This window comes from Budorcas taxicolor, chromosome 7 (assembly GCF_023091745.1).
Source record: "Budorcas taxicolor isolate Tak-1 chromosome 7, Takin1.1, whole genome shotgun sequence".
In the NCBI taxonomy this organism is placed as follows: domain Eukaryota; kingdom Metazoa; phylum Chordata; class Mammalia; order Artiodactyla; family Bovidae; genus Budorcas; species Budorcas taxicolor.
In genome coordinates this window covers 65,620,503-65,644,913 of record NC_068916.1, presented here as the reverse complement: position 1 = coordinate 65,644,913, position 24,411 = coordinate 65,620,503, and the positions used below count along the sequence as shown (strand labels likewise).

Below are 24,411 nucleotides of genomic sequence, written 5' to 3'. Positions count from 1 at the left end.
TGCCCAAAGTATTGGAGCTGCTTCTTCAGCATCAGTCTTTCCAATGAATATTTAGGGTTGATTTCCTTTAGGATTGACTGGTTTGATCTCCTTGCAGCCCAAGGGACTCTCAAGAGTCTTCTAAAACACCACAGCTCAAAAGCATCAGTTTTTCTGCACTTAGTTTTTTTTCTGGTCCAACTCTCACATCCATACACAACTACTGGAAAAACCATAGCTTTGACTACACAGACCCTTGTTGGCAAAGTAATGTCTCCACTTTTTAATATGCTGTCCAGGCTTGTCATAGCTTTTCTTCAATGGAGCAAGCATCTTTTAATTTCAAGGCTGTAGTCACCATCTGCAGTGATTTTGGAGCCCAGAAAAATAAAGTCTGACACTGTTTCCATTGTTTCCCCATCTATTTGCCATGAAGTGATGGGACCAAATGCCATGATCTCTGTTTTTTGAATGTTGAGCTTTAAGCCAACTTTTTCACTCTCCTCTTTCACTTTCATCAAGAGGCTCATTAGTTCTTCTTCCCTTTCTGCCATAAGGTTGGTGTCATCTGCTTATCTAAGGTTATTGATATTTCTCCCAGCAATCTTGATTCCAGCTTGTGCTTCTTCCAGCCCAGCGTTTCTCATGATGTACTCTGCATAGAAGTTAAATAAGCAGGGTGACAATATACAGCCTTGACGTACTCCTTTCCCAATTTGGAAGCTGTCTGTTATTCCATGTCCAGTTCTAACTGTTGCTTCTAGACCTGCATACAGATTTCTCAGGGGACAGTTAATGTGGTCTGGTATTCCCATCTCTTTAAGAATTTTCCACAGTTGTTGTGATCCACATAGTCAAAGGCTTTAGCATAGTCAATGAGACAGAAGTAGGTGCTTTTCTAGAATTCTCTTGCTTTTCCTATGATCCAACAGATGTTTGGCAATTTGATCTCTGATTCTTTGCCTTTTCTAAATCCAGCTTGAACATATGGAAGTTCTCGGTTCACACACTGTTGAAGCCTAACTTAGAGTATTCTGAGCATTACTTTGCTAGCATGTGAGATGAGTGCAATTGTGAGGTAGTTTGAGCATTCTTTGGCACTGCCTTTCTTTGGGATTGGAATAAAAACTGATCTTTTCCAGTCCTGTGGCCACTGCTGATTTTCCAACCTTGCTGGCATATTGAGTGCAGCACTTTAACAGCAGCATCTTTTAGGATTTGAAATTGTTTGCTAACTTTGTTCGTAGTCATGCTTCCTAAGGCCCAATTCACTTTGCACTTAAGGATCTCCATGTAAATTTTAGAATCAGTTTGTCTCATTCCAGGGGAGATTTGGGGTGTGTGTGTGTGTGTGTGTGTGTGTGTGTGTGTGTTGTAACTCTTGGGTGATTCTAATGAGTAGCCAGCATAAAAAATCACTGCTGGCCATTCACTTTGACATTCTCTATTACTTACTTAGCTGGTTGCATGTGAAAATGACTCCTAGGCTCACCTGCACTTTCTTATTCCAGATGAAAGGAGAAGCTGGACATATGTTACACAATGAGAATCCAAACCAGGTAAATATGAGTACCCTACCCACCAAACTGAGCTTCCCTGAATGTTCAGATGGTAAAGAATCTGCCTGCAATGCAAGAGACCCAGGTTCAATCCCTGGATCAGGTAGATCCCTTGGAGATGGGAATGGCTACCTACTCCAGTATTCTTGCCTGGAGAAATCCATGGACAGAGGAGCCCAGCAGGCTATACAGTCCATGGGTTGCAAAGAGTCAGACACAACTAAGCGACTTCACTTCACTTTAACCCATCAAAATGGTGAGCATGCAGCCAGCGCTCCCTTCCATGCCTGTGCTTGCAGCGTAACTGACAGGGTGCTGGGGTCGCTGACATGTTAGTGAAGTGCTCCCCTCAGTAGCTGAGCAGAATCACTGGACTCCAAGCTGCCTCCTTATCACTCAAGCCCCTTTGCCTGCATGTAGGGCACTGAAGAGCCCCACAGCTGTCCCACCAAAGTCTCCTGGCCCTTAGAATGCCCAGGCTCAGGCCTTTGGAACCACCCCCTTCTACATCTGCTCTGGGGATGAGGGAGGTCCACTCTGGTCTGGGGCGGGGGTGGGGAACAAGCTGCAGCAGATCCCAATAACGTCTGGTCTATATGCACCTGCCCTTCACAGAGACCTTTGTTTGTATATGTTCCTGGCACTTTGGGCTACAGGAGACAAGAAAACATCATGATCCATGAAAACACATCGAGTCTTACACATGAAAACGAGGTTTTAAATTTGACTAAACTCAAAGGGAAGATTCTTAGGCCATCTGGAAAAGCTCATGAAAAGGGTCCTTTGAATCCTAAAAATGGAGTAACTGCAAAAGCCCAAGATGAACTGACTGGCAAGTTTGGGGGGACCTTTAAACAGCCTACATAAAAGAACAAGTTCTGTGGTCCTGGTGATCCAACCCATAATGGCAGAGACAGAAAAAGAGAGAGCGAGATCAAGAAAGAAAGAAGAAAAGGAGGTCATTTTTCATAACTCAGGACCCCAAAGAGTAGTAGGTATTGAAAAACATTTCACTGGCCCTAGAAAATGACTTACAAACTTCTTCTGATTGAAAGTATAAAGGGGTAATCAGAGAAGAGTCAGTGCAGATTCAGGTTGCTCTGAATGCATCCATCAAAACAGTCTACTAGGGGACTTCCCTGGTGGTCCAGGTGGCCAAGACTCCACACTTCCAATGCAGGGGGCCCAGGTTCCTTCCCTGGTCAGAGAAATAGATCCCACATGTTGCAACTAAGAGGTCACATGCCACAACTAAGAGGTCACATGCCACAACTAAGGGTTCACATGCCACAACGGAAACATCCTGCATTCCACAATGCAGCCAAATATTTTAAATAAGTATTAAAAAAAAAAAACACTCCTCCAAATCTCCAAAGTCTGGGTTAAAACATGGCATCCTATTAGATCAGCTTCCTGGACAAGGGTGTGTGTGGTCTGGTTCACTAACTGCACACACCTGTAGGGACCACCACCTCTCGTTCTCTCCCTTGAAGGAACATGAGCAGACTCCATCCAGGCTTATAAACATAAACTGTAATGGACATTGGTCATCCCTGTGCAAGGTGCTATGGAAATTGATGACACACCAGGGATTTCCTTCTACAAGACTGGACCTTCCTGTTTTACCATCAGGGTTGCTATCTTTGATGTTTTAGGCTTCTGGAGAACATGTCAGGACCACCCAGTGATGGCCAGTGCCTATTCTTTGCCCAGAGAGCCTCTCATCAGCATTAGACATAAGCTGGCAGCCCAGGCTTATGTCTATGGGAGGCAGAGGACTTATTACAAGTCAGAAAATGTGTTTGTTTACTCTTTTCTTCAAGGACAAAAGAGTGATGGGCACTGGAAAGCAGGCCTGGCTGGGGAACACAGTAAAGTCCCCATGGCCTCACTGAAGATCCTGCAGATCCCTCTGTGATGGCCGTCCCAGCCTTGCTGCCCACTGAATTTCAGTGGGGAGCTTTAAAAACAGAGCAGCCCATGCTCCACCCCAGAGACTGTTATGTAACTGAGCTGGGAAGGAGTCTGCATATTGGGATTTTTTTAAAGCTCCCAAGTGATAGCCATGTATAGAAAATCTGTATCTCTGTTCAACACGAGGACTGGTCGTGAAATCCCATGGCTTTTAGAAGACGCATCTGTCATTATCTAGGTGACAAAACTGCCTGCTAGATTCTCTGAGGCAGGTGTGCGCTCTTCCTTCCCTCCACCCTTAAGCTCTAACTTTCATGCTCACCTCCGCACAAGCTTGAGAGCTCTTGACAAGGAAGAGCCTCCTATGGAAGCTGGGAAAGGTCAGCAGATGTGCCATGCTGGCATGACTGAGAACCCGATGGCCCATCACTCCTGCCAGGCTTCAGCAGGGAGCTGCCTGAGAAGGCACTAGTCTGGTTGGGGCCTGGCATTTTCTTGTCCTCCCCTAGAAGGGGCACATCTGGGGCTCCATGAGGAGGATGGCTTTCATCCTGGGCTCCAGCCTTTTCTTGCTGATGATCCACTGGAACTGTGTCATAGGGTGAGTCGGCTCGGCCGGCTCTAATTCAGGATCTGGGGGCCTTGCGGTGGAGGTCTGCGGGCAGAGCATGGATTCAGGAGCTGTCCACCCAGCAATCTTCACTCAGAAACATGAATGAGTTTTCTTTCAAGGCATTTTCACAGATTTTGGGGTGCTTCCAGCTACTTTTGGCAAGCCCAGTGGGAGAGGTTGCTGTCTACATTTGAAGGGAAGGAGTGGCTCCTCTACATTCTAGGTAAGATTCCCAGACACCAGCCCTTAGGGTGGGTACAGGTTATAGCTTAATTCTGTTTGTTTTGTTTTCTACTCTGAGACTTCTCAGTTTATTACTCTAAGGAAAGAGGACCTAAAGACAGTGGTAATCCCAAAGAGTACTAAATTTGTGGGCAATCTTGAATGGATGTTTAAGGAACTTGAGAAAAAAGAACTTGAGACATCCCCCTAGCTATGTCAAACAGAGAGGAAAAAGAAATAAAAGGAATAAAAAATAATTTAAAAAGAAATAAAACGAATCCAGATTGGAAAAGAAGTAAAACTCTCATTGTTTGCAAATGACATGATACTATACACAGAAAACTCTAAAGATTCTATCAGAAAATTACTATACACAGAAAACCCTAAAGATTCTATCAGAAAATGACTAGAGCTAATCAGTGAATTTAGCAAAGTTGCAGGATATAAAAATCAATACACAGAAATCTCTTGCATTTCTATATACTAACAATGAAAAATCAGAAAGAGAAATTAAGGAATCAATCCCATTCACACTGCAACAAAAAGAATAAAAAATACCTAGGAATCAACCTACCTAAGTCGTTCAGCCGTGTCTGACTCTTGGTGATCTCGCGGACTGTAGCCTGCCAGGCTCCTCTGTCCATGGAGTTCTCCAGGCATTACTGGAGTGGGTTGCCATTCCCTTCTCCAGGGGATCTTCCAACCCCAAGGACTGAATCCAGGTCTCCTGCTTTGCAGGCAGATTCTTTACCTTCTGAGCCACCAGGGAAGCCCCACCAAAGAAGACAAAAGAGCTGTATTCAGAAAACTATAAGACACGGATGAAAGAAACCAAAGACAACATAAACATATGGAGAGATATTCCATGTTCCTGGGTAGGAAGAATCAATATTGTGAAAATGACTATACCACCAAATGTAATTTACAGATTCTATGTGATCGCTATCAAATTACCAATGGCATTTTTCACAGAACTCGAATTTAAAAATCTCACAATTCATATGGAAACATAAAAGACCCTGAATAGCCAAAACAATTTTGAGAAAGAAGGATGGAGCTGGTGGAATCAACCTTCCTGACTTCAGACTATACTATGAAATTAGTTATCGAGATAGTATGGTACTGACAAAAACAGAAATATAGACCAACGGAACAGGGTATAAATAAATATGTCCATGAAATAAATATACCCAGAAATAAACCCACGCACCTACAGGTAGCTTATTTTTGACAAAGGAAGCAAGAATATACAATGGGGCAAAGATAGTCTCTTCAATAAGTGCTGCTGGAAAAACTGGACAGCTAGCTATGTGTAAAAGAATGACCCCATACACAAAGATAAACTAAAAATGGATTGAAGACCTAAATGTAAGACCAGAAACTATAAAACTCTTAGAGGAAAACATAGGCAGAACACCCTATGACATAAATCATAGCAAAATCCTCTATTACCCACCTCCTAGAGTAATGGAAATAAAAACAGAAATAAACAAGTGGAACCTAATTAATTTAAAAGCTTTTGCATAACACAGGAAACTATAAACAAGGTGAAAAGACAACCCTCAGAATGGGAGAAAATAATAGTAAATGAAACAACTGACAAAAGATTAATTTCCAAAATATACAGGCAGCTCATACAAGTCAATACCAGAAAGACAAACAACCCAATCAAAAAGTGGCCAATAGACCTAAACAGACATTTCTCCAAAGAAGACATGCAGATAGCTAATAAACACATGAAAAGATGCTCAACATTGCTTATTATTAGGGAAATGCAAATCAAAACTACAATGAGATATCACCTCACACTGGTCAGAATGACCATCCTCATCCAAAAAAAAAGATGATCAAAATTCAATAAAGAGGGAAGATGAATGAAAATATAAAAAAATAAAAAATTATGGACCTTAAAAAAATCTATAAATAATAAATGCTGGAGAAGGTGTGGAGAAAAGGGAACCCTCTTGTACTGTTGGTGGAAATGTAAATTGATACAGCCACTATGGAAAACAGTATGAAGATTCCTTAAAACATTAGGAATAAAACCACCCGTATGACCCAGCAATCCCACTACTAGGCATATACCCTGAGGAGACCAAAACTTAAAAGACACATGTACCCCAATGTTCATTGCACCACTGTTTACAATACCTATGACATGGAAGCAATCTAGATGTCCACTGACAGATGAATGGATAAGGAAGGTGTGGTAATTATATACAATGGAATAGTACTCAGCCATAATAAGGAACATATTTGAGTCAGTTCTAGTGAAGTGGATTATCCTAGAGCCTATTATACAGAGTAAAGTAAGTCAGAAAGAGGAAAATAAATATTGTATACTAATGCATATATATGGGATCCAGAAAGATGGTACTGATGAAATAAACTATTTGCAGGGTAGTAGAGGACACAAAGACAGAGAGAACAGACTTATGCACACAGAAGTGGGCAGCAACGAGAGGGTAGGATGTATGGAGTGAGCAGCATGGAAACACACATTACCATTTATAAAAGAGATACCAATGGGAATTTGCTGTATTACTCAGGGAACTCAAACCAGAGCTCTGTAACTTCCAAGAGGTGCGGGATGGAGAGGGAGCTGGGAGGGAGGGTCAAGAAGGAAGGAACGCAGGTAAACCTCTGACTGATTCATGTTGATGTTTGGCAGAAAACAACACAATACTGTAAAGCAATTATCCTTCAATTTAAGATAAGTTTTAAAAAAAGATCTTGAGACATTTCCTACATGCACAAAAATAGAAAAATTTAAAAAGTTTATGTATAAACAAAAGCATGTGAGAGCAGTACTCCAGCTTCCAGACGTCAGGCTCACAAGCACAGAGGGCTGCTGCATCTCATGTGAGGCTATGTCCTTGGAGCTGATGCACCCCAGCTCCTGGGGCCTGACAGCATGTGTTCAATCAGCAAATATTTACTGATAGTGCCACTTGCTCTAAAGAGTGCTAAGGAAACAGAGTAGAAGAAAAAGCTATTTTAAGCTAGATATCTATAACAGCATTATCTACAATAGTGACTGTCCTCAATTATACATGCATTCACTCAAATAGTACTTATTAAGCGACTTTGTGCCAAACTCATAAGTAGGATATAGAGAAATTTAAGATAAAGTATTAACATACTCTAGCTACCCCATTCAAATTATGTCACAGTCTGACTGGAAGAAAATGACTACAAAACAAACCTCAACCAAAACTATGTCACAGCCTAGAAGGGGAGATAAAAATGTGTCAGTGTCACAAAGCAAACGTAGAGAGAAATAAAATGTCTCATGTTCCTGACAACTGTTTTCTTCAGAAAGAAAACTCTGAAAATGGGCTAAATATTAAACATGACAGGTTAATGGAATCTTAAGGACTCACTGAAAAACACAATGCAAATTACAAATGTACATGGGGAGAGTGGTGGGAAAACATTTTATGTCTCTGTTACAATGATGGGGAAACCACCTATCCTCTGTGATAGGCAGTGATTAGCAAATACAAGATGGAAAAAATATTGGCAATTTGACAAGTTAGGGCCGAAAAAAAAATGCTCATAACACCTCTTGCGATTTTCACTCTGTATTCCTCAAGGAGCCCTTGGATGAACAAGGAGGCAGGCACCTCGATGGACGGCCCACTAGGCCTAAGGGCCAAACTGCTCTGAGGACCTTTATGCCAGTCACATTTCCCCACTGTGTTGGCCAAATACTTGCCAGGTATCGGCTGGCACAAGCCTTGGTGCTCAGCTGATGGAGCCAGAGGGCTACTAGAGGAGGATGGAAGGCAGAGAGAGAGAAGGGAGGAAAACACCCTTGCTCCTCGGGATGCTGAAAGCAGAGGAGGCAGCAAATCAAGGGAAAATACAGTGAACAGCACAAGAGTTAGGTAACGCTGTGATGTCACCTGCGTAACGGCCACTTGCGGTGGACAAAGTGCTTATTTGTTCACTGGAGGAGATCAGAGATATTTGGAGTGACTTCATGGAAAAGGGGGATCCGGACCAAGAGCCCTATCTAAATTTGTGTTGATCGGCATTTTCTAAAACATCCTGCAGGACAACAGCATTTCTGTAGGAGGTTAATGGGGTTGGGGGGAGACCATACAAGGTATCATCCAAATGGGTCACATGTGAGAGTAAAGGAGGGGTTGTTAAGAATGATGCTGGAATCATAGATGTAAATTGAAACTGTCCTGGGCAGACAGGGACGTATGGCCATCCTCTTCTGAGCTATCTGAGAAAACAGTACTGGATACAGAAAAGCCTGGGAAAGGCTGACTTTAACAAAGTCAAACAGGAAATATCAGAGCTGTTGCCACACTGGTCTGGACCCTGACTCTCCAGGAGGGCAGGGTGTGAAGATTGTTTAACCAGGGAGGCCCTCAGAGGTGGGTTTTCCACTTTGGAAAATGCCCACTGGACACCTGAGCTCCCTCTGCTCATGGCCTCATAGGCTCATGAGGACTGGGTGACCCGAGTGCCCGTCATGAGCTGAACTGGTCTCCCCCTGCTTCTCCCATCCTCGGCTATTCTTTGGGCTCAGTGGGCAGAGACCCAAAAGTCATTTCTACGTGGAGTGCATCACACATCTTACAGTGTTTTGTTGTTCTGTCTCAAACCACCTAGAAGTCTATTGCCCCCGTACTACAGCTAAGAAAAGAGATAGAGACACTCCTTAAGTGACCCATGCCAGCTTCCAGAGCGGGCTTGTCACCTGAAGACTAAAAGCAGGGCCCCGGCCCTGGGCCTGCGCACAGTGCAACCTCAGTCACCACCGAGCGTGTGTTCAAGGAATACTTACCCTGCCAGCTCTGGAAGTTGCCCTGATGTTTTCCTTCTGCTTCCTAACTTTAGGTGTCACCCAAGGGCCTCTTCTGGTCTACTGGCCCTTCAGTGGACTTCTCCTGGTGGTGGAGACTGGAAAGCCTAACTTCATCTCCCGCTACTGAATTCAGGTTGACAACAATGGCTGTGTAAGTGTTGCTGCTACAGCTTCTGCAGGCTGGAGCACAGAGAGCAGCGGCTGAAGCTGCGACCTCCAAACTCTGCTAGCCAGCCCCAGACAGAGCATGGCCAGTGCGAGCCCAGTGCTTCTGCAAAAGGCTCCCCCAGATTAGAAGCTTAGAGAGAGTACATAATATGTCTCAAATCTCAGAGCCAGCCAGTCAAGACTCATGTCTGGTCTCCTGACCCCTAGACTTGGCTCTCCACCTGCCTGTTCTGGCCCTTGACACCTGGGTCAGCATTTTAGGAACAGAAATGACTGTCTCAGTCCAGCACTGACCAAGCCCCAGAGAAGTCAGGCAGATCTCCCCTTACCCACAGGAGCAGGGACAGCAATGGCAGACGCTGACAGATATCAGTTGGCCTTGTTTGGGAAGGACACAGCTGCTGAAACAATGGATAACCCCACCATCATGAATTCTGTCTGTGTGCATGGTGGTTGTTTTTTAAGCAGGGACTCCTTCCTGATTATTTCATTCAACCAATTGAACAGAGCTGCCAGATTTTATAAAACCAGTCCACGCTCTGCTTACCCTCCCTCTCTTCTGGACAGGATAGCTAGTTCATGCTTCTCCTCCCTCTTCAAATCCTCAACACGTCCTCCTAGATTATGGCTTTGCCTTCAAGTAGAAGAGACCCTTCACAGCCTCGCACCACTGCAGCCTGCGGGGAGCAACTGCATGCATGCTCTCCCTGCCCACCTGGGGCAGCATGTGGTGTCTCCTTGTTCCTCCTCCAGCTGTTCCTCTACCATCTGTATACTGCAGCCACCACCTCTTGTTTACTCAAGTAATTATTCCTTCTCTTTCTTGCATTCTTTTCATTTTTCCTCTCCTGCTCTCTTCGGTTCAGTTCAATTCAGTCGCTCAGTCATGTCCAACTCTTTGTGACCTCAAGCGCTGCAGCAGGCCAGGCCTCCCTGTTCAATGCCAACTGCCAGAGTTTACTCAAACTCATGTCCATTGAGTCGGTGACGCCATCCAACCATCTCATCCTCTGTCATTCCCTTCTTCTCCCGCCCTCAATCTTTCCCAGCATCAGGGTCTTTTCAAGTGAGTCAGCTCTTCGCATCACGTGGCCAAAGTATTTCAGCTTCAGCATCAGTTCCTCCAATGAACACCCAGGACTGATCTCCTTTAGGATGGACTGATTGGATCTCCTTGCAGTCCAAGGGACTCTCAAGAATCTTGTCCAACACCACAGTTCAAAAGCATCAATTCTTTGGCACTCAGCTTTCTTTATAGTCCAACTCTCACATCCATACATGACTACTAGAAAAACCATAGCCTTGACTAGAGGGACCTTTGTTGGCAAAGTAATGTCTCTGCTTTTGAATATGCTGTCTAGGTGGGTTATAACTTTCCAAGGAGTAAGCGTCTTTTAATTTCATGGCTGCAGTCACCATCTGCAGTGATTTTGGAGCCCAGAAAAATAAAGTCTGACACTGTTTCCCCATCTATTTGCCATGAAGTGATGGGACCAGATGCCATGATCTTCGTTTTCTGAATGTGGAGCTTTAAGCCAACTTTTTCACTCTCCTCTCTCACTTTCATCAAGAGGCTTTTTAGTTCCTCTTCACTTTCTGCCATAAGGGTGGTGTCATCTGCATATCTGAGGTTATTGATAGTTCTCCTGGCAATCTTGATTCCAGCTTGTGCTTCTTCCAGCCCAGCGTTTCTCATGATGTACTCTGCATAGAGGTTAAATAAGCAGGGTGACAATATACAGCCTCGACATACTCCTTTTCCTATTTGGAACCAGTCTGTTATTTCATGTCCAGTTCTAACTGTTGCTTCTTGACCTGCATACAGGTTTCTCAAGACGCAGGTCAGGTGGTCTGGTATTCCCATCTCCTTCAGAATTTTCCACAAGTTTATTATGATCCACACAGTCAAAGGCTTTGGCATAGTCAATAAAGCAGAAATCGATGTTTTTCTGGAACTCTCTTGCTTTCCTGATGATCCAGCGGATGTTGGCAATTTGATCTTGGTTCCTCTGCCTTTTCCAAAACCAGCTTGAACATCTGGAAGTTCATGGTTCACGTATTGCTGAAGCCTGGCTTGGAGAATTTTGACCATTACTTGATTAGCGCGTGCTCTCTTACTCTCTGCTTTATCACAAACCTGCTATAATTTATCCCAGCTTAAAAACCAAACCAAACTCAAAACTGTTACCTCCCTCTCCCATACGCACTCCCACTCATATTTTTGGTCCCCTTTGCAGAGTTGTCTCTACAGTTTCCAGTTCCTCTCTGTCTACTCTTATTCCCCATCATTTCACACTATGAAGAATGGAAAACACATATACAGAAGGTGGAAAGGTAGTACCCTGATCACTCATTTACCCACCACCTAGATTCACCTAGGACTTCCCTGGTGGCTCAGACGGTTAAGCGTCTGTCTACAATGTGGGAGACCTGGGTTCAATCCTTGGGTCGGGAAGATCCCCTGGAGAAGGAAATGGCAATCCACTCCAGTACTCTTGCCTGGAAAATCCCATGGACAGAGGAGCCTGGTAGGCTACAGCCCATGGGGTCGCAAAGAGTCGGATATGACTGAGCGACTTTACCTTACCTAGATTCACCAGTCTTAAACAGTTCAAAATGTGTGCTTTTGCTATATATAAAAATATAAATATCTATGCATCTATAATTTTCTGGTTTGTTTGAAACTAAGACATCATAAAACTCTAAATCCTTCAGCCTGTACCTCGTACAAAACTATCCTCTCACCTACTCTAGCTAGAAACTTCCCCCCATCAGGCCTTAACCTCCATGGCTCCTTCAGAATGTACAGGTCGCCAGTGTCCCCGTCACAGGCTTGTCTCATTAGACCTCACAGGGCTGTTTTCACGGTTGCTCCCTGGCGCCCTGTTGCAGCTTCTACTGGCTCCCAAGGCCCTGCTCTGTCCTCCAGCCTCATAGCTTACCCCTTCCCAGCCTGCTTTCTGGCTCCACCTCAGCCTAATCTCCCCAGCCTCTTAATGTTGACACCCAGGGCTCAGCCTTGGTCTGCTTCTCTGTCCTTGTTTCTTCAGTGTCATGATTTTAAACAGCACCTAAACTCTGACAGCTCACACACATGTAGCTCTGCAACCCAGACTCTCTCCTGATCCAGGATCAAATATCCACCTGCCTCATAGACATCTCCAATCCAACATGATCTACAGACCATTTCGGAACTTCTACTCCCTCCAAAGTCTTTGCTCCCCACAGCCTCCCCCATCTGAGTTGGTCAGCTTCTCACACCCAAAGCCTTGGAGTCACTCTTGAGAATGTTCTTTCCCTCACAATCCACATCCAGTCTATCAGGAAACCTCCGGAATCCAACCACTTCTCACCACCTCCATTGCCACCCCCCTGGTCTGCGCCACCGTCCTCTCCTGTGTGTATTTTTGCAATTCTAATTAGCCCCCCCATTTCTGTTCTTGGTCTCCTACCGTCTATTCCCAACACAGCAGCCAGAGTAAGCCTGTACGTGCTGTCACTTCTGGGCTCACGACCCTGGGATGACATCTACCCCTCTTGGAGTAAAAGTCCAAGTCCTCAGCGTGGCTTCAGGGGCCCTGGTGCACTGTCTCCTGCCCACCTCTTGGCCTCACCTTCCCACTCTTCACCCCACTGCTCACTCCTCTCCAGCCGAAGACGGCAGGAGTGTGCCACCTTAGAGCCTTCTACCAGCTCTTCCGTTTACCCGAACACACACCCCCTCCATCAATGTTTCCTCTTCATCATTTGTTCAGATCTCACCATCAATGAAGCTTACCCTGATCACTCTATTTAAAATGGTAAGCGTATAAGTTCAGTGAGGGCAGGGATTTGTTTTGTTCAGTTTTCTTCCCAGCACACAACACACTGCCAGGAACACAGAAAGTGCTCCATAAATATCATTTGAATGAATGAGTGATCATACATCACACTCTCCTTTTGGTCAAGGTTGCCAGAAGAGGTGTTTTACTTCCTCTATAGGTAGTCTGAAATGAGGCTGGCCAGACTTGGCTTTGCCATGGGATGAAACTGAAGGTTTAGAGACTGAATTCTGGTTCCTCGATACTCACAGAGCTTGGAGAAGCCAGAGAGCCAGGCCTGAAGTATAAGGACCACTCTGAACCTGGCCTTGCCTTGGGGCAATACACCTCCAGCTTGCGGAAATTTCTCAGGAAGAAATCCTTTCTGACACCCCCAAACCAGTTCATTAGGACCAGCAAGTGACCTGTGGTCATGCGGCTATTCCCTGGAACAAGTTGGTCAAGAGGCCATATAGCAGCTCCCTGGCTCCTTCTTCACTAGGGCCTGATGTAGTGAGACTAGATTGCATGAAGGGAAAGGGGGTGACTGGTCCCCAAGGAAAGGTTGGCTGCAGCATTGAGGCCCAATGGGGTGTGAGCATGTGGGGCCAGCTCTCCACAGTGACGTGGGAGAATGCTCAGGCAGGCCGCCATCCTGAGCTGAGGTCACTGAGGGTGACATCCTGTCACTGAGGGTGACTACCACCCTGAACAGCAGGAAGACCCACTTACACAAGTTGGTCAAGAGGCCAGATTGCAGCTCTCTGACTCAAATCCGTCTTCGCTTGGGCCTGGTGAAGCGAGGCTAGACCACTTGAGAAGGCACATTACCTCGATCTCTGCACCTGACCCTGGTCAAGCCTCCCTGGATGACCAGGGGCCCAAAGGCTGAAGAAAGAGTCAGGCTGACCACCTTCTCCACGCTTCCTAAGGTGCCTGTGTGAATACATGGGGTTGGGCCTGGGCGAGAAATGGGGAGGACGGTGGTGGAAGCTGTAGAAGGAGGAAGCAGCAGGCAAGTTCAGACAGACAGGCTGGGGGAGGGGACCTACCAAAAGCAGGGCATGACCAGGTGGCTTCCCCCGAGCTGGTCCACACTCGGGGGCTGCCAGCTCCAGCCGGGCATTACTCCTAGCACCCAGCCCAGAGCGAGGGCCTCCTGAGAAGAGTCCACAGGGGAGCCTGGTTTCCAGAAGACAAAGACCTGCTTATACTCTCGTCCACTTCCTTCCTTCCTTCTTTCCCTTCACAGGTGGACCCCATGAAACCACACCAGGCTCTCCTCATGATTCTCTTCAATCAATTCGTGATCTCTTCCCATGCTGGTCTCACTCTATCCCATCCTCAAGTTGTGGGGACACCCCTGCCGTCGAGAGCTCCCCACCTTCTACTGGTTCCTCCTGGAGCTGGTCATCTTCACGCTGACTGAGGAAGTGCTATTCTGCTACTCACACTGGTGAGCGCACTCCTGATCACAGCCAGCACCTCCACTCTCCAGGTACACCTATCACCCAGGAAACAAGGCCTCCTTGGAGTTGTGGGGATGGGACACCACCACCTGGCCTGGAAAGCCTCTTGTTATCTAGGTAACAGGAAGACCACTCTATGCTCCATAGCTGGCAACCCAAGACAACCCAGGAGTGTCTGGAACTCCCATTTATGCCTGTGGCAGGGCAGTTTCCCATTCATTCCCCTACGGAATCCTTTCTGGCCATCATCCACTTTGCAGCTCATACAACTGAAGCAAAGACAGGCTACGTCACCCTCCCCAAATTATGCACCACAAAAACTCAAAGGCAGGTCTGTCTGGGTGCCAATTCAGTGTGTTTTCAACTTTGCTCCTTGTATGTAACCCCAGTTTTTACCTTTGCTTTCTCAAGTTCTGATCAGGGATGGGGAGAGGGAGGCTGGCAAATTATGAACTGGTAACTAGCTTTCACCACCACTGGTAACCATCTTTCCTTCACCACCCAAAACTCCATAAGAAAATCCGTAAGAAACATCACGAGTGGACAGTACCCATCACTGCAACCTGTCTATCTGTCCACCCTATTGAACATGTGGTGAGTAGAGCTTGGCTTCCCCAGAGGAGAGGACAGAGGGCCCCAATCCCCTTCCTTAAGCTAATGTCTCCTGCACAAAATGGGACCACAGTGGGAGTTTCTTTCTTCTGCCCCTTCCACAGCTACCATTTATGCTGGCATATCCAAGGAAAAGCCAGATGCCTAATGTGAGTTATCTCATTTAGTCCTCCCAACAAGCATTTGGAAACAACCATTCTGATAATGAGGAAATTGAGGTTCAAATAGTTAATATCTTGTCCTAGATTTCAAGCTGAAAGTTGCTTGAAATTCGCCCAGTTGTGTCCAGCTCTTTGCGACCCCATGGATTGTAGCCTGCCAGGCTCCTTTGTCCATGGAATTACCTTCTCCAGGAGATCTTCCCAACCCAGGAATCAACCCTAGGTCTCCTGCCTTGCAGGCAGATTCTTTTTATGGTCTGAGCCAGCAGGAAACCTGAAAGACTCCAGTAAATTAAGGTCCAGAAATTCATTCATCTTCCCCAGATCTGAGTCAGGAAGTCTTCCTGGTACCACTCTGGGGGAAGGGGCCATCCACCTTGGTTCCCTCCCTCCCCTCAGGCCCCCCTCAGGCAGCTCTCTCCTTGCAGATCAACATGCTGCCGGCAAACAGTAATGGGCTCCCACTTGCCCTCCATCACCACGTGGACTTCCTTGGCCCTCATCTTCACCGTGATCTCCCACTGTGGCTACCACCTACCTTTCTTGCCTTCACCTGAATTCCATGACTACCAGCATCAAAAGTTAGGCACCCCTCCCCACTTTGGGTCTCTGGGCAGTTAACACTCACCTTTATTCCTGGAGCTCCTGACAGCAGACACTGGTGTCTCAGTGTAAATGTGGGTCTAGTGGAGGGAGAGGCATCTGGGGTCAGCACAATAACCACCATCCTGGGACCCAGATCACCCTGCCATTTTGGTTCTGACACTGGATCTTCCTTGCCACTGTTTAAGCTCCATTTACACCTGGACCCTTGGAGTATATAGCGTAAGCTATGGGCACTACCAGAAAAATGCATGTATGCATACAATTCCTGCAGGTAATTCAAGGGGAGCTGTGCACTTTGTGAAAGCCTCCAGTCTCAGCAGTGTGGTCTAGGACCCTCCTGCATCAGAAATCACCTGAGATGCTTTTTTCAAATGCAGGCTCTGGGGTTCCACTTCAGATACACAGAATCAAAGCCTCTGGGGAAACAGGGCCTGGCAACTGCATTTACTAAGTGTTCCAGGGGAATCTGATGGATTCCAGAACCTACCTCAACAAGCAGGCTCTGCTGCAGGTTCTGACTTGTGTGCATTAAATCAGAGAGAGCGCTTTTCAAAGGGAAAGCATCAATTTTCACTCTGGAGGGGCCCAGCAATCTGTGCACACCCACTTGGGTGACTCAGAAGCAGGTGGTGGGCATGGTGGGGACAGGAAGGCTCAGGTGGGCACAGGTGAAACGGACATGAGCACACTAGGCTTCAGCACCCTCCTGTCTCCTCCAGGGTCAACCAGTGCTATGCCACTCTGGGGATGCTGGACTACCTCCATGGGACTGACATTGTGTTTAGGCAGACCAAGGCCTACAAGAGACATATGATCCTGCTGAGCTTCACCCCACTCTCTGAGAGCATACCCAATCCTCTGAAGATGATGGACTGACAAACAGCTGTAGTTCCACACTGGTCATCCCCTCAGCAGACAGTCCTCTGCTATGCCTGAGGACTCCTACTCACATCTAACAGCTTGCTCCTTCAGCCACACACTCTGATGATGACCCTACGAGGGCAGGGGAAGATCAGCTTCCTGGAAAAGCAGAGCCACAGAGACTAGGGCTCCCCCAACTGCTCCTGTTATCCACAATGGGTCCAAGCACTCACAGAAAGAAGGAAAAAATACATCTTCCCGGAATGCAGCCCAGCCAGAGGGAAGAAGCTACTGGAGAGGGTTCCTGGGGAGCCCACTGGTCCTCTCCAATGGAAGGGGACAGGCACCCCAAATGATCCCTTGGTGGCCCTGGCAGGACACAGAATGACAAGGTGGCAGGGAGCTGCGTGCCTGCAGCCATCTTTGCTCCTGGCACCAGGGGATGAGGGAACCAGATGCTGCTTTGTCCCTTCCTGTCCCCTAAAGCCTCTCTCATACCCTACTCAGGACAGGGTTAGGACACCCTGGCCGCAGTTCTGGGATCAAGTTCCCGTTACACATACACACACAAATGCCCCATTCAACTTAGCCCACTGCAATTGGACATCAGCCTCCTCTGAAGAGAAAAATAAGTCGCAGTAGCTTCTTCCAGGATAACTGAAATATAGAGGCGCAGAGGTTACCCTAACACCTTCAGCCACGCACAGACTCAAAGGCCAAAGCCTGTGGCCCTGCTCAGCTGGGACCCTTGTAACCACAGAAGGATGGGTCAGAGTGCTGACCTTGGAGGACACCCAACTGAGGTACCCTAGTATCCCCCATGTAAAGGACCAAAAGGGCTAGCACTCTCTTCCTCCAATAAGGTAGCAAATACACATCTGAACAGTGGATAAACTCCTCATTTCCACCCAAATGATGAACCAGTTGTTTCAGCACCCTTTTCACGGGATAATTTTAGCAGCAATGCCTTTTCTGATGAGACCTGTCTACAATGAAACCACAGAGGTGCCCAGGTGGAAGCCACCCCTACCCTGGGTTCCCAGGGCAGTCCCCAACATTGCCCAGAACCCTGTGGCTCCCAAGATCAAGGTGAAGACCACTCCTACTTGAAAGGACACCATTATTAGTTCCCAAGGTCCAGTATTTTCCTGAACTTTCAGTTCTCCTCTCTCTAGAATAACCACCTGCTGTAGTTTTATGAAATACTTCCATGTCTGAGAAGGCCTCGTCTCCAGGCAGGACTATCAAAGAGGACCTCTTCCTATGAGCCAGACCCAGAGAACCTGCCCGGGAGGCCAACCAACTTACCAGGCCGCCACCCTCTGGGGCCTGGGGGGACCCCCAAATCCTCCCTGGGACCGGGCACCTTTAGCTGGTGGTATATAGCTTCTGGAGCATTAGTGCTGTGCGTGCTCACGGCTGCTGGCCCACACCCACAATCCGTCCTACAAATAGACAACTGGAGAGCAGCCCATTTTCAGTGAACTTAGCAAGGGTCCAGAGTGAGGAGTGTGTAGAAAAAGGAATGGAGGTCTTCCTCCCTTTCAGGTCTGTAGCCTGAAGGTAGTGTCAGGCTGCAGAGGGATGAAGGGCCTCAGGTCTCACTCTGTTTCTTGGGCAGGTGGTTGGGCTGGCCCTCAGACCGGTTACCAAATAGGTTCCAGCAAAGGCTTAAGTCTCAACCTTCCCACCAGAAAATGTGAAAGCAGAAAGCATGAGAAGTAAACTGGTCTCCTTTGACCAGCAGTGGATACTTCTGAGTTGTTCTGGCATCATGACCTCGTGGCATGTGGGAGTCACAGCAGCACAAGGAACACTCCGCCCTCCCAGCCCCCCAGCCCCATTCAGTGTTCCCAGCAGGCAACAGAAGTGCGGTCCCTCTTCCAGAGAGGCCTGCAGAAGCCCTGGCTGGTGTCTCCTGGACTCACCTCTGCCCCCTGCAGGCCATCGGTAGTGTTAAAGTCCCTGCTCTCCCGACGCAAGGCGAGCTTATCTGGAAAACCATTTGTGAAGGGATGCTGACGACACTTAACAGCTAGTGAATAAGGCCCAGTTTTAGTTTCGTCAGTACACACTACAGCCAGACTGGCATTCGGTCACTACTGCTGGTGCCCGGCCTCATGGGTCAGACAAAAGCCATCAGCAGCCTGGGGACCAGTCCTGGTGGGGTTGCTCGTCCTTCCTTCCCAGGCGTATCCGGGGCTGCTCTGGATTCCGTCGGGCCAGAGCGCTGCTCTTCCTCTCCAGCCCATAGGGAAGTGTGCTCAGCAAGGAACCACAGCAGCTTCTATGTTCCTGGCTGTGTCCTGATACAACACCAAGCCACAGCCAGTGCATGAAATCCTGGAATTCCAGCTACTGGCCTGGGGAGTACTCTTGTCTATGGCACTGGCTATAGCTCCCCCGCCCTCAGACACAAGGCAGAGACATGAGCTCAAGACACATAGTTCTTCAGACCCCTGAGGAAGCACCTGAGCGCGCCAGGAGCCTCAGACACTGTCAGGAAAGGGCCCTGGAGAGATTCCATGTGCTCATGTGAGGGCAGGTTCCCACGGATTTGAGGTCAGAACGTGAACCAGGCTCCACCCAACACACCCAATAGCCGTACCCCTTCATGCGAGACCAGCCAGGCTGCTTTTTTTTGCCTTTTCAAGTTTTTATTTTTATACATTTTTTTTTGTATTAAAAAGAAAAGCATAATTACCACAAATTACAAACGACTAAAGCAGGACTAGAATAATGAATGAATCACTTCAGCCTGAAAAGCAGATACTCTCAATAATATTAATGTTATAATACAAGCTCATTCAAGTATTTTACATTTTTTTTCCTTGTAAATGTGATATCCTAGCACATGGTAAAGATAATGTACTATGAGCATAAAGGTGGAACCTTCTCCGCAAAGCCAGATGACAAGTTTTCCTCTCCAGTCAGAAGGCGCTGCATGTTCTGATCTTCTCTGCCTCTGCCATCAATGTGGCTGAAGGAGAGGGTGGGGCTGGGACAAATCCTGGGACCCTCACACACGAGATATTTGGGGGGTCCCATTCAGGAGGGTGATCCAGACCACTCTACCCAGGCTTTTGGCAAAAAACCAGCCCACCCTCCCTAATTAGTTGTCTTCTTTGCCCCTCCTCCCACTGCCAGGGCTTTCTGAGCAGCTTTCTTTTGTAAAATCAATCACCAGGAAAGGGGAAAGAAGAACTACAATAGAACACAACAAAAATATAACAACTTTGACATGGGGGCTCCTCGCTGGGCTCTGAGCCCAAGGGGTCCAGGCTGTGGCAGCGTCAGGCACTACCTAGATTGCCTTTCCTCCCAGGTTCAGGAGACAGTGGGAGAAACCTGCCCCTGAGCAGAGCTGAGGTACACAGACCTTCTGATGTTTGAGGCCCAAAGGTCATGTTGGTGTGGACCCATCTTGGAAAGGTACAGGATGAATGGAAGGATTGGGGCAGGCTGTCGCTTCTGTCTCAGATCTTGGATCCCCATGGAGGGTGGTGGGTGTGAAGTGGCAAGCCCTGATGTCCTTTGCCACTCCTTGCATGCTTGTCACAGATACATCGGTCCTAAATTCAAGTGTCTTCAGAAAGTGAAGATGTAAACTACTCTTTGCAACATTAACTCCAAATATGTCACACACACAAAAAAAAAGGAAGAAAAAAAGCATCCCCCCCTCCTCCCCAGCCTGTATTGAGATGAAGTCCTCACCTCCCCACCCCAAAGGGGCTTCTTCTTTCTGGGGTGTCTGTGGGGAGGGTCAGGGAGAGGATGGCAGGCCCCTGGCCTGGGAGTAAACTCTAGACAACAGCCCACACTCTCAAGGCTTCCTTGTGACCCCAAACCCAGCAGAGAACAAACACTGAGGTTACTATGGTGCTGGAAGCAGTACAGGGCTGAGCAACCCGAAGGAAAAGGGGCAATTAAGGGAAGGAGGGGGTCCAGGTGTCCGGTGTGTGGTACATCATGGGGCAGGCACCGGGCTGGGAAGGGAGAGGCCCAGACTCCACTGTCAGAGCACAGAGCAGACACTCATCTTGGCCTTCTAGGCAACCAGCTCAGAGGGATGGAGATGGGCTTCCCCATAATAGGAGGGTGGAGGCTGGGGTGGGTGGGGTGGCACAGCAGTGAGGTGCCCAAGACAGAAGACAAGCCCTTGCCAGCCTGAGATGCTGGCCCCTACTCCCAAATTTAGGGCCCAACAGAGGAAGCAGTTGAAGAGGGCTGAGAGTGTGAGCGCATGACCACCACCACCTCGGGGTGAGTGTGTCATCATGCCCACGCCCAGCCCCCAGTCCAGTCTGTGAAGGCCAGTCATGGGTCACTGTCCCTAGCTGCAGCTGCCAGGAGACCGGCCATTGCACTAATCATCCACAGCCCGAGACAATCAGTCAGTGGCTGGAGAAGTGAAGACAGGCATACTCTATGTCCACATATACCTTCCGGCCATGGGGCTTCTCCAACTGGCAGGATTACCCATACCCTCAAAGCCTCCTCATCACTTGTTCCTAGGCAGGGTCAACTGGAAGGTGGGCAGAGATGGCTTGCAGAGGGGTGATGCAAGATGGACAAACCCACCCGGCCCACGGGAGGAGAACAGCATCCTTCTCCACCTTTTAAGAGACAAAGCCTCCTGGAGGTCTCAGAGATCGATCGAGGGAATGCAAGCAATGTTTCCAAGCCTCAGCTGCCAAGTGTTCACCCTTCCCCTCTGAGGTGGGGGAAGACGGTCAGGCTGAGGACAAGTGTGCCCCAGATCCAGGCCAGTGCTGTCCTCCAACAATCTGAAGCAAACTTGGCCTTGGGGTTCCGAAGGCAGGATGAAGGGTGTCACGGCAGGACGGAGCCTGGCGAAAGGAACAGCAAGCAGAGCGACGACATGACGGTGGCAGCAGCGTGTGGACACAGGGTGTCAGCCTCAAATGACGCGACAGCGGGAATATGTGGGCACGGCTCTCATCTGAGCCACTCCCAGCTCTCCTGCCTACAGGCAGGAGGTGGTGCACATGCAACTCAGTCAAGAGACAGATTCTAACCAATCCAGCCCAGGCACATCCAGGGAAGGTGCGCGCTCTTCACGTCGACTCCACGGAGGAAAACAGGCATTTGGGTATTTCAGATTCCCACTCCACAATAAGGCAACTTTTAAAAAAATACTATTTCCAAGAACAAAACAAAAAAAAAATCCCAAGAGTAGGGGAAAGACATCACTTTCTGTGGATTAGGTGGGGGTTTTCTGATGGTTTTTTTTTGGTCTTTTATGGTCGATTTTGTCTTTTTTTTTTTTCTTTTCATTTCCCCAAGGATGGAAAGGTCAGAGAAAAATAAAATAAATCATCTTTCAATAGTCTTTTCTGGTATGAGCAGCGTCTCTCTGGGCTGGAGTAAGGGGCATGGGGAGAGGGGGATGTAGAGAGGCTGAAACCTTCCCTCACCCCCACTTCTAGATCCTTTGGTTTCCTCCTCCCAGAAGATGGCAGAAGGGTGTAATGGGGACAGCAGGGAGAGAACATGGCGATGGCAAGCCCCAGATGATCAAGGGGCTGGTGCTTGTAGGGCCCAGGGACGCTGCCAGAGCCTTTTATGAAACAGTGCTGGGCAATGGGGCCCACAGGGCCTTTTCGTGGGCTGCATAGTTGGCTTGAGGGGGAGCAGGAGGCAGCTGTGGATGGGGACCAGGGTTGCGGCCTACCAGCCGCGGGCAGGGCTGCAGAGTGATTTTGGTAATCCAGACGAACTATCAATAATTTAAAACTTGATATATATATATATATATATATATAAAAATTTCCCCCCTTGCCCTCCCCCCCTTAGAAGAAGCTAGGATGTGAAGAAGAGTCATGGAAAGAGAAGAGGGAAGGGGGTGTGTGGAGGCTCCTGCCCAGGGGTACCTCTGATAGCCCAAATGGTATACACATTGCTACTCAGCACGAAGGCCCATCTTAATGACTACAGGCCTGCCCCTTCTCTGTCCCCTCTCCTGGGACTGGGCACCCCAACAGACGCTCACCTACCCTCTCCATCCCTTCTCCCCCCAAAACCCCAGGGCTAAAGGGCTTTTCACTTTCCCAAAGTCTGTGCATCCGAGTGCTGGCTTGTCCATTTGGCATCTTCCCGGACGGGCTGGCCAGTGGGTGGTGTGGGGGGCTGGCTGGTGGGTCTGCTGGAAGACTGGGAGGGGCACCGTTTCCTGCCCTCGCCGCTGCCACCTCCTGCCGCCACTGGGTGTCGCTTGTGGTTGCCCTCCTCACCCATGGGGGGCTGTAACAAGGCGGGAGTCACAGGTGATTAGGGAGCACTACCCACACCCCCGCCCTTGCCAGAGCTATTCAGAAACCCCCTACTTCCTACCTCCCAGTGTAGATAATAAATAGGTTTATAACCCTAAAAACTAGTCACTAGTTTTATTAAGCACATCTTCACGCCAAGATGCCAAACCTTGTGCTGATTTATGCACATTTACTCATGGGGTCTATACCACCCTTTGATGTAGACATGACCATCTAATTTCATAGATGAGGACAGCAAAGCACAGAAAAATAATTTGCTGCCAAGGGGTCCAGAACTTTTAACGGGTAAAGACAAAATCTGAAACAGGCCTATTCAGCACTGAAGCCCAGGCCTTATCCATACATCTTTCCGCTCCCCTTCTGGGAAGTGGCAGCTGCTCAGGAGACGGTACATGGAATGTGGCATGCAATCCACTGACATGCCTCCATTCAGAAGGCCCAGGGACTCCTGGGGACTGCCTCATGGCCCTAAAAAGGACACTGATTAAGAGTCAGACTGGGATCCAGTCTAGCCTCACCACTGCCAGAGGTCCTGTAACCCCAAGGTCACCTCTCCCGTTTCTGGGAGCCAAAGCTGAGCCCTTTCTGCTCTGCTCCCAACAGGTCTCCCTATTCTCTGCACATGCACCCTCTGCACCCTCCCCCAGCTCCAGCCCCCAAAGGAGGAAGTCCTTAAGGATGGAAGAAAACGGGCCTAACTTTTCATCAGGACACCTGAGCAGTACTGCCACTATCTCACTGGCTGGCCATGGGCTCCTGATCATCCACTGCTATAGGGATGACAACAAGAACCCTGCCTGCTTCACTTTATAAAGGTTTAGAAAGGATAAAGCATAGTGTCTGACACACAATGAAGTCAAGTTTTTTAATGTATGTGAAGACTATTACTTACTTCTATTTGCCCTTTTGCTAAAAGGTTTCAAGGGAGTAACACGACTGGCATATCCCTACTACACTATAAACACTTCGAAGGAAAAAGTTTTACTTATCTCTGGAATCCCTGATACACTCAGGACAGAAGAGGAACCAGTAGTCATAACTTTGACCCACCACTGGATGTCACTGTTGAGTCACTGTGCCAAGAAGAAGTGGGAGGAGCAGGGAAGAACTAGACACACTTTATCAAGTTCTAGGGTTGGAACTGACCTCTCCCAGAAAGAATAAGAACATTTACCTAGGGTACTCATCCTGATCACCTCTAAATAGGGCATAGCAGCAAAGAGGGATGGAGGTAAGACAGAAAGGGCATTATGATGGTTCAGCCACATCCACTATGGGAAAGGGAGTAGGGAGTGATCACAAACCCTCCAATGAGCCTTCACTGCCCAC

General features: G+C 48.0%; 2 protein-coding genes across 3 annotated transcripts in view; one reads left to right on the top strand and one right to left on the bottom strand.

Moving 5' to 3' along the window:
• The first annotated feature begins 1,490 nt into the window (after positions 1 to 1,490).
• On the top strand, positions 1,491 to 16,804 carry FAXDC2 (fatty acid hydroxylase domain containing 2). Its single transcript, XM_052643548.1, is given in 9 exon segments — positions 1,491 to 1,538; positions 3,962 to 4,053; positions 4,185 to 4,288; positions 9,145 to 9,263; positions 14,333 to 14,394; positions 14,396 to 14,536; positions 15,047 to 15,143; positions 15,722 to 15,903; positions 16,648 to 16,804. Coding segments are annotated over 9 exon segments (1,002 nt in total).
• Positions 16,805 to 19,438: 2,634 nt separating this feature from the next.
• LARP1 (La ribonucleoprotein 1, translational regulator) overlaps positions 19,439 to 24,411 on the bottom strand; it is a 61,737-nt gene continuing 56,764 nt past the window's right edge. The window contains exon 19 of one of the 2 annotated variants that reach the window (XM_052644326.1): positions 19,439 to 23,053. In XM_052644326.1, the coding sequence (XP_052500286.1) occupies positions 22,853 to 23,053 (201 nt within the window). In that variant the 3' untranslated portion in view covers positions 19,439 to 22,852. The remainder of the gene's footprint in view (positions 23,054 to 24,411) is intronic. The other variant, XM_052644327.1, reaches the window with a different exon arrangement.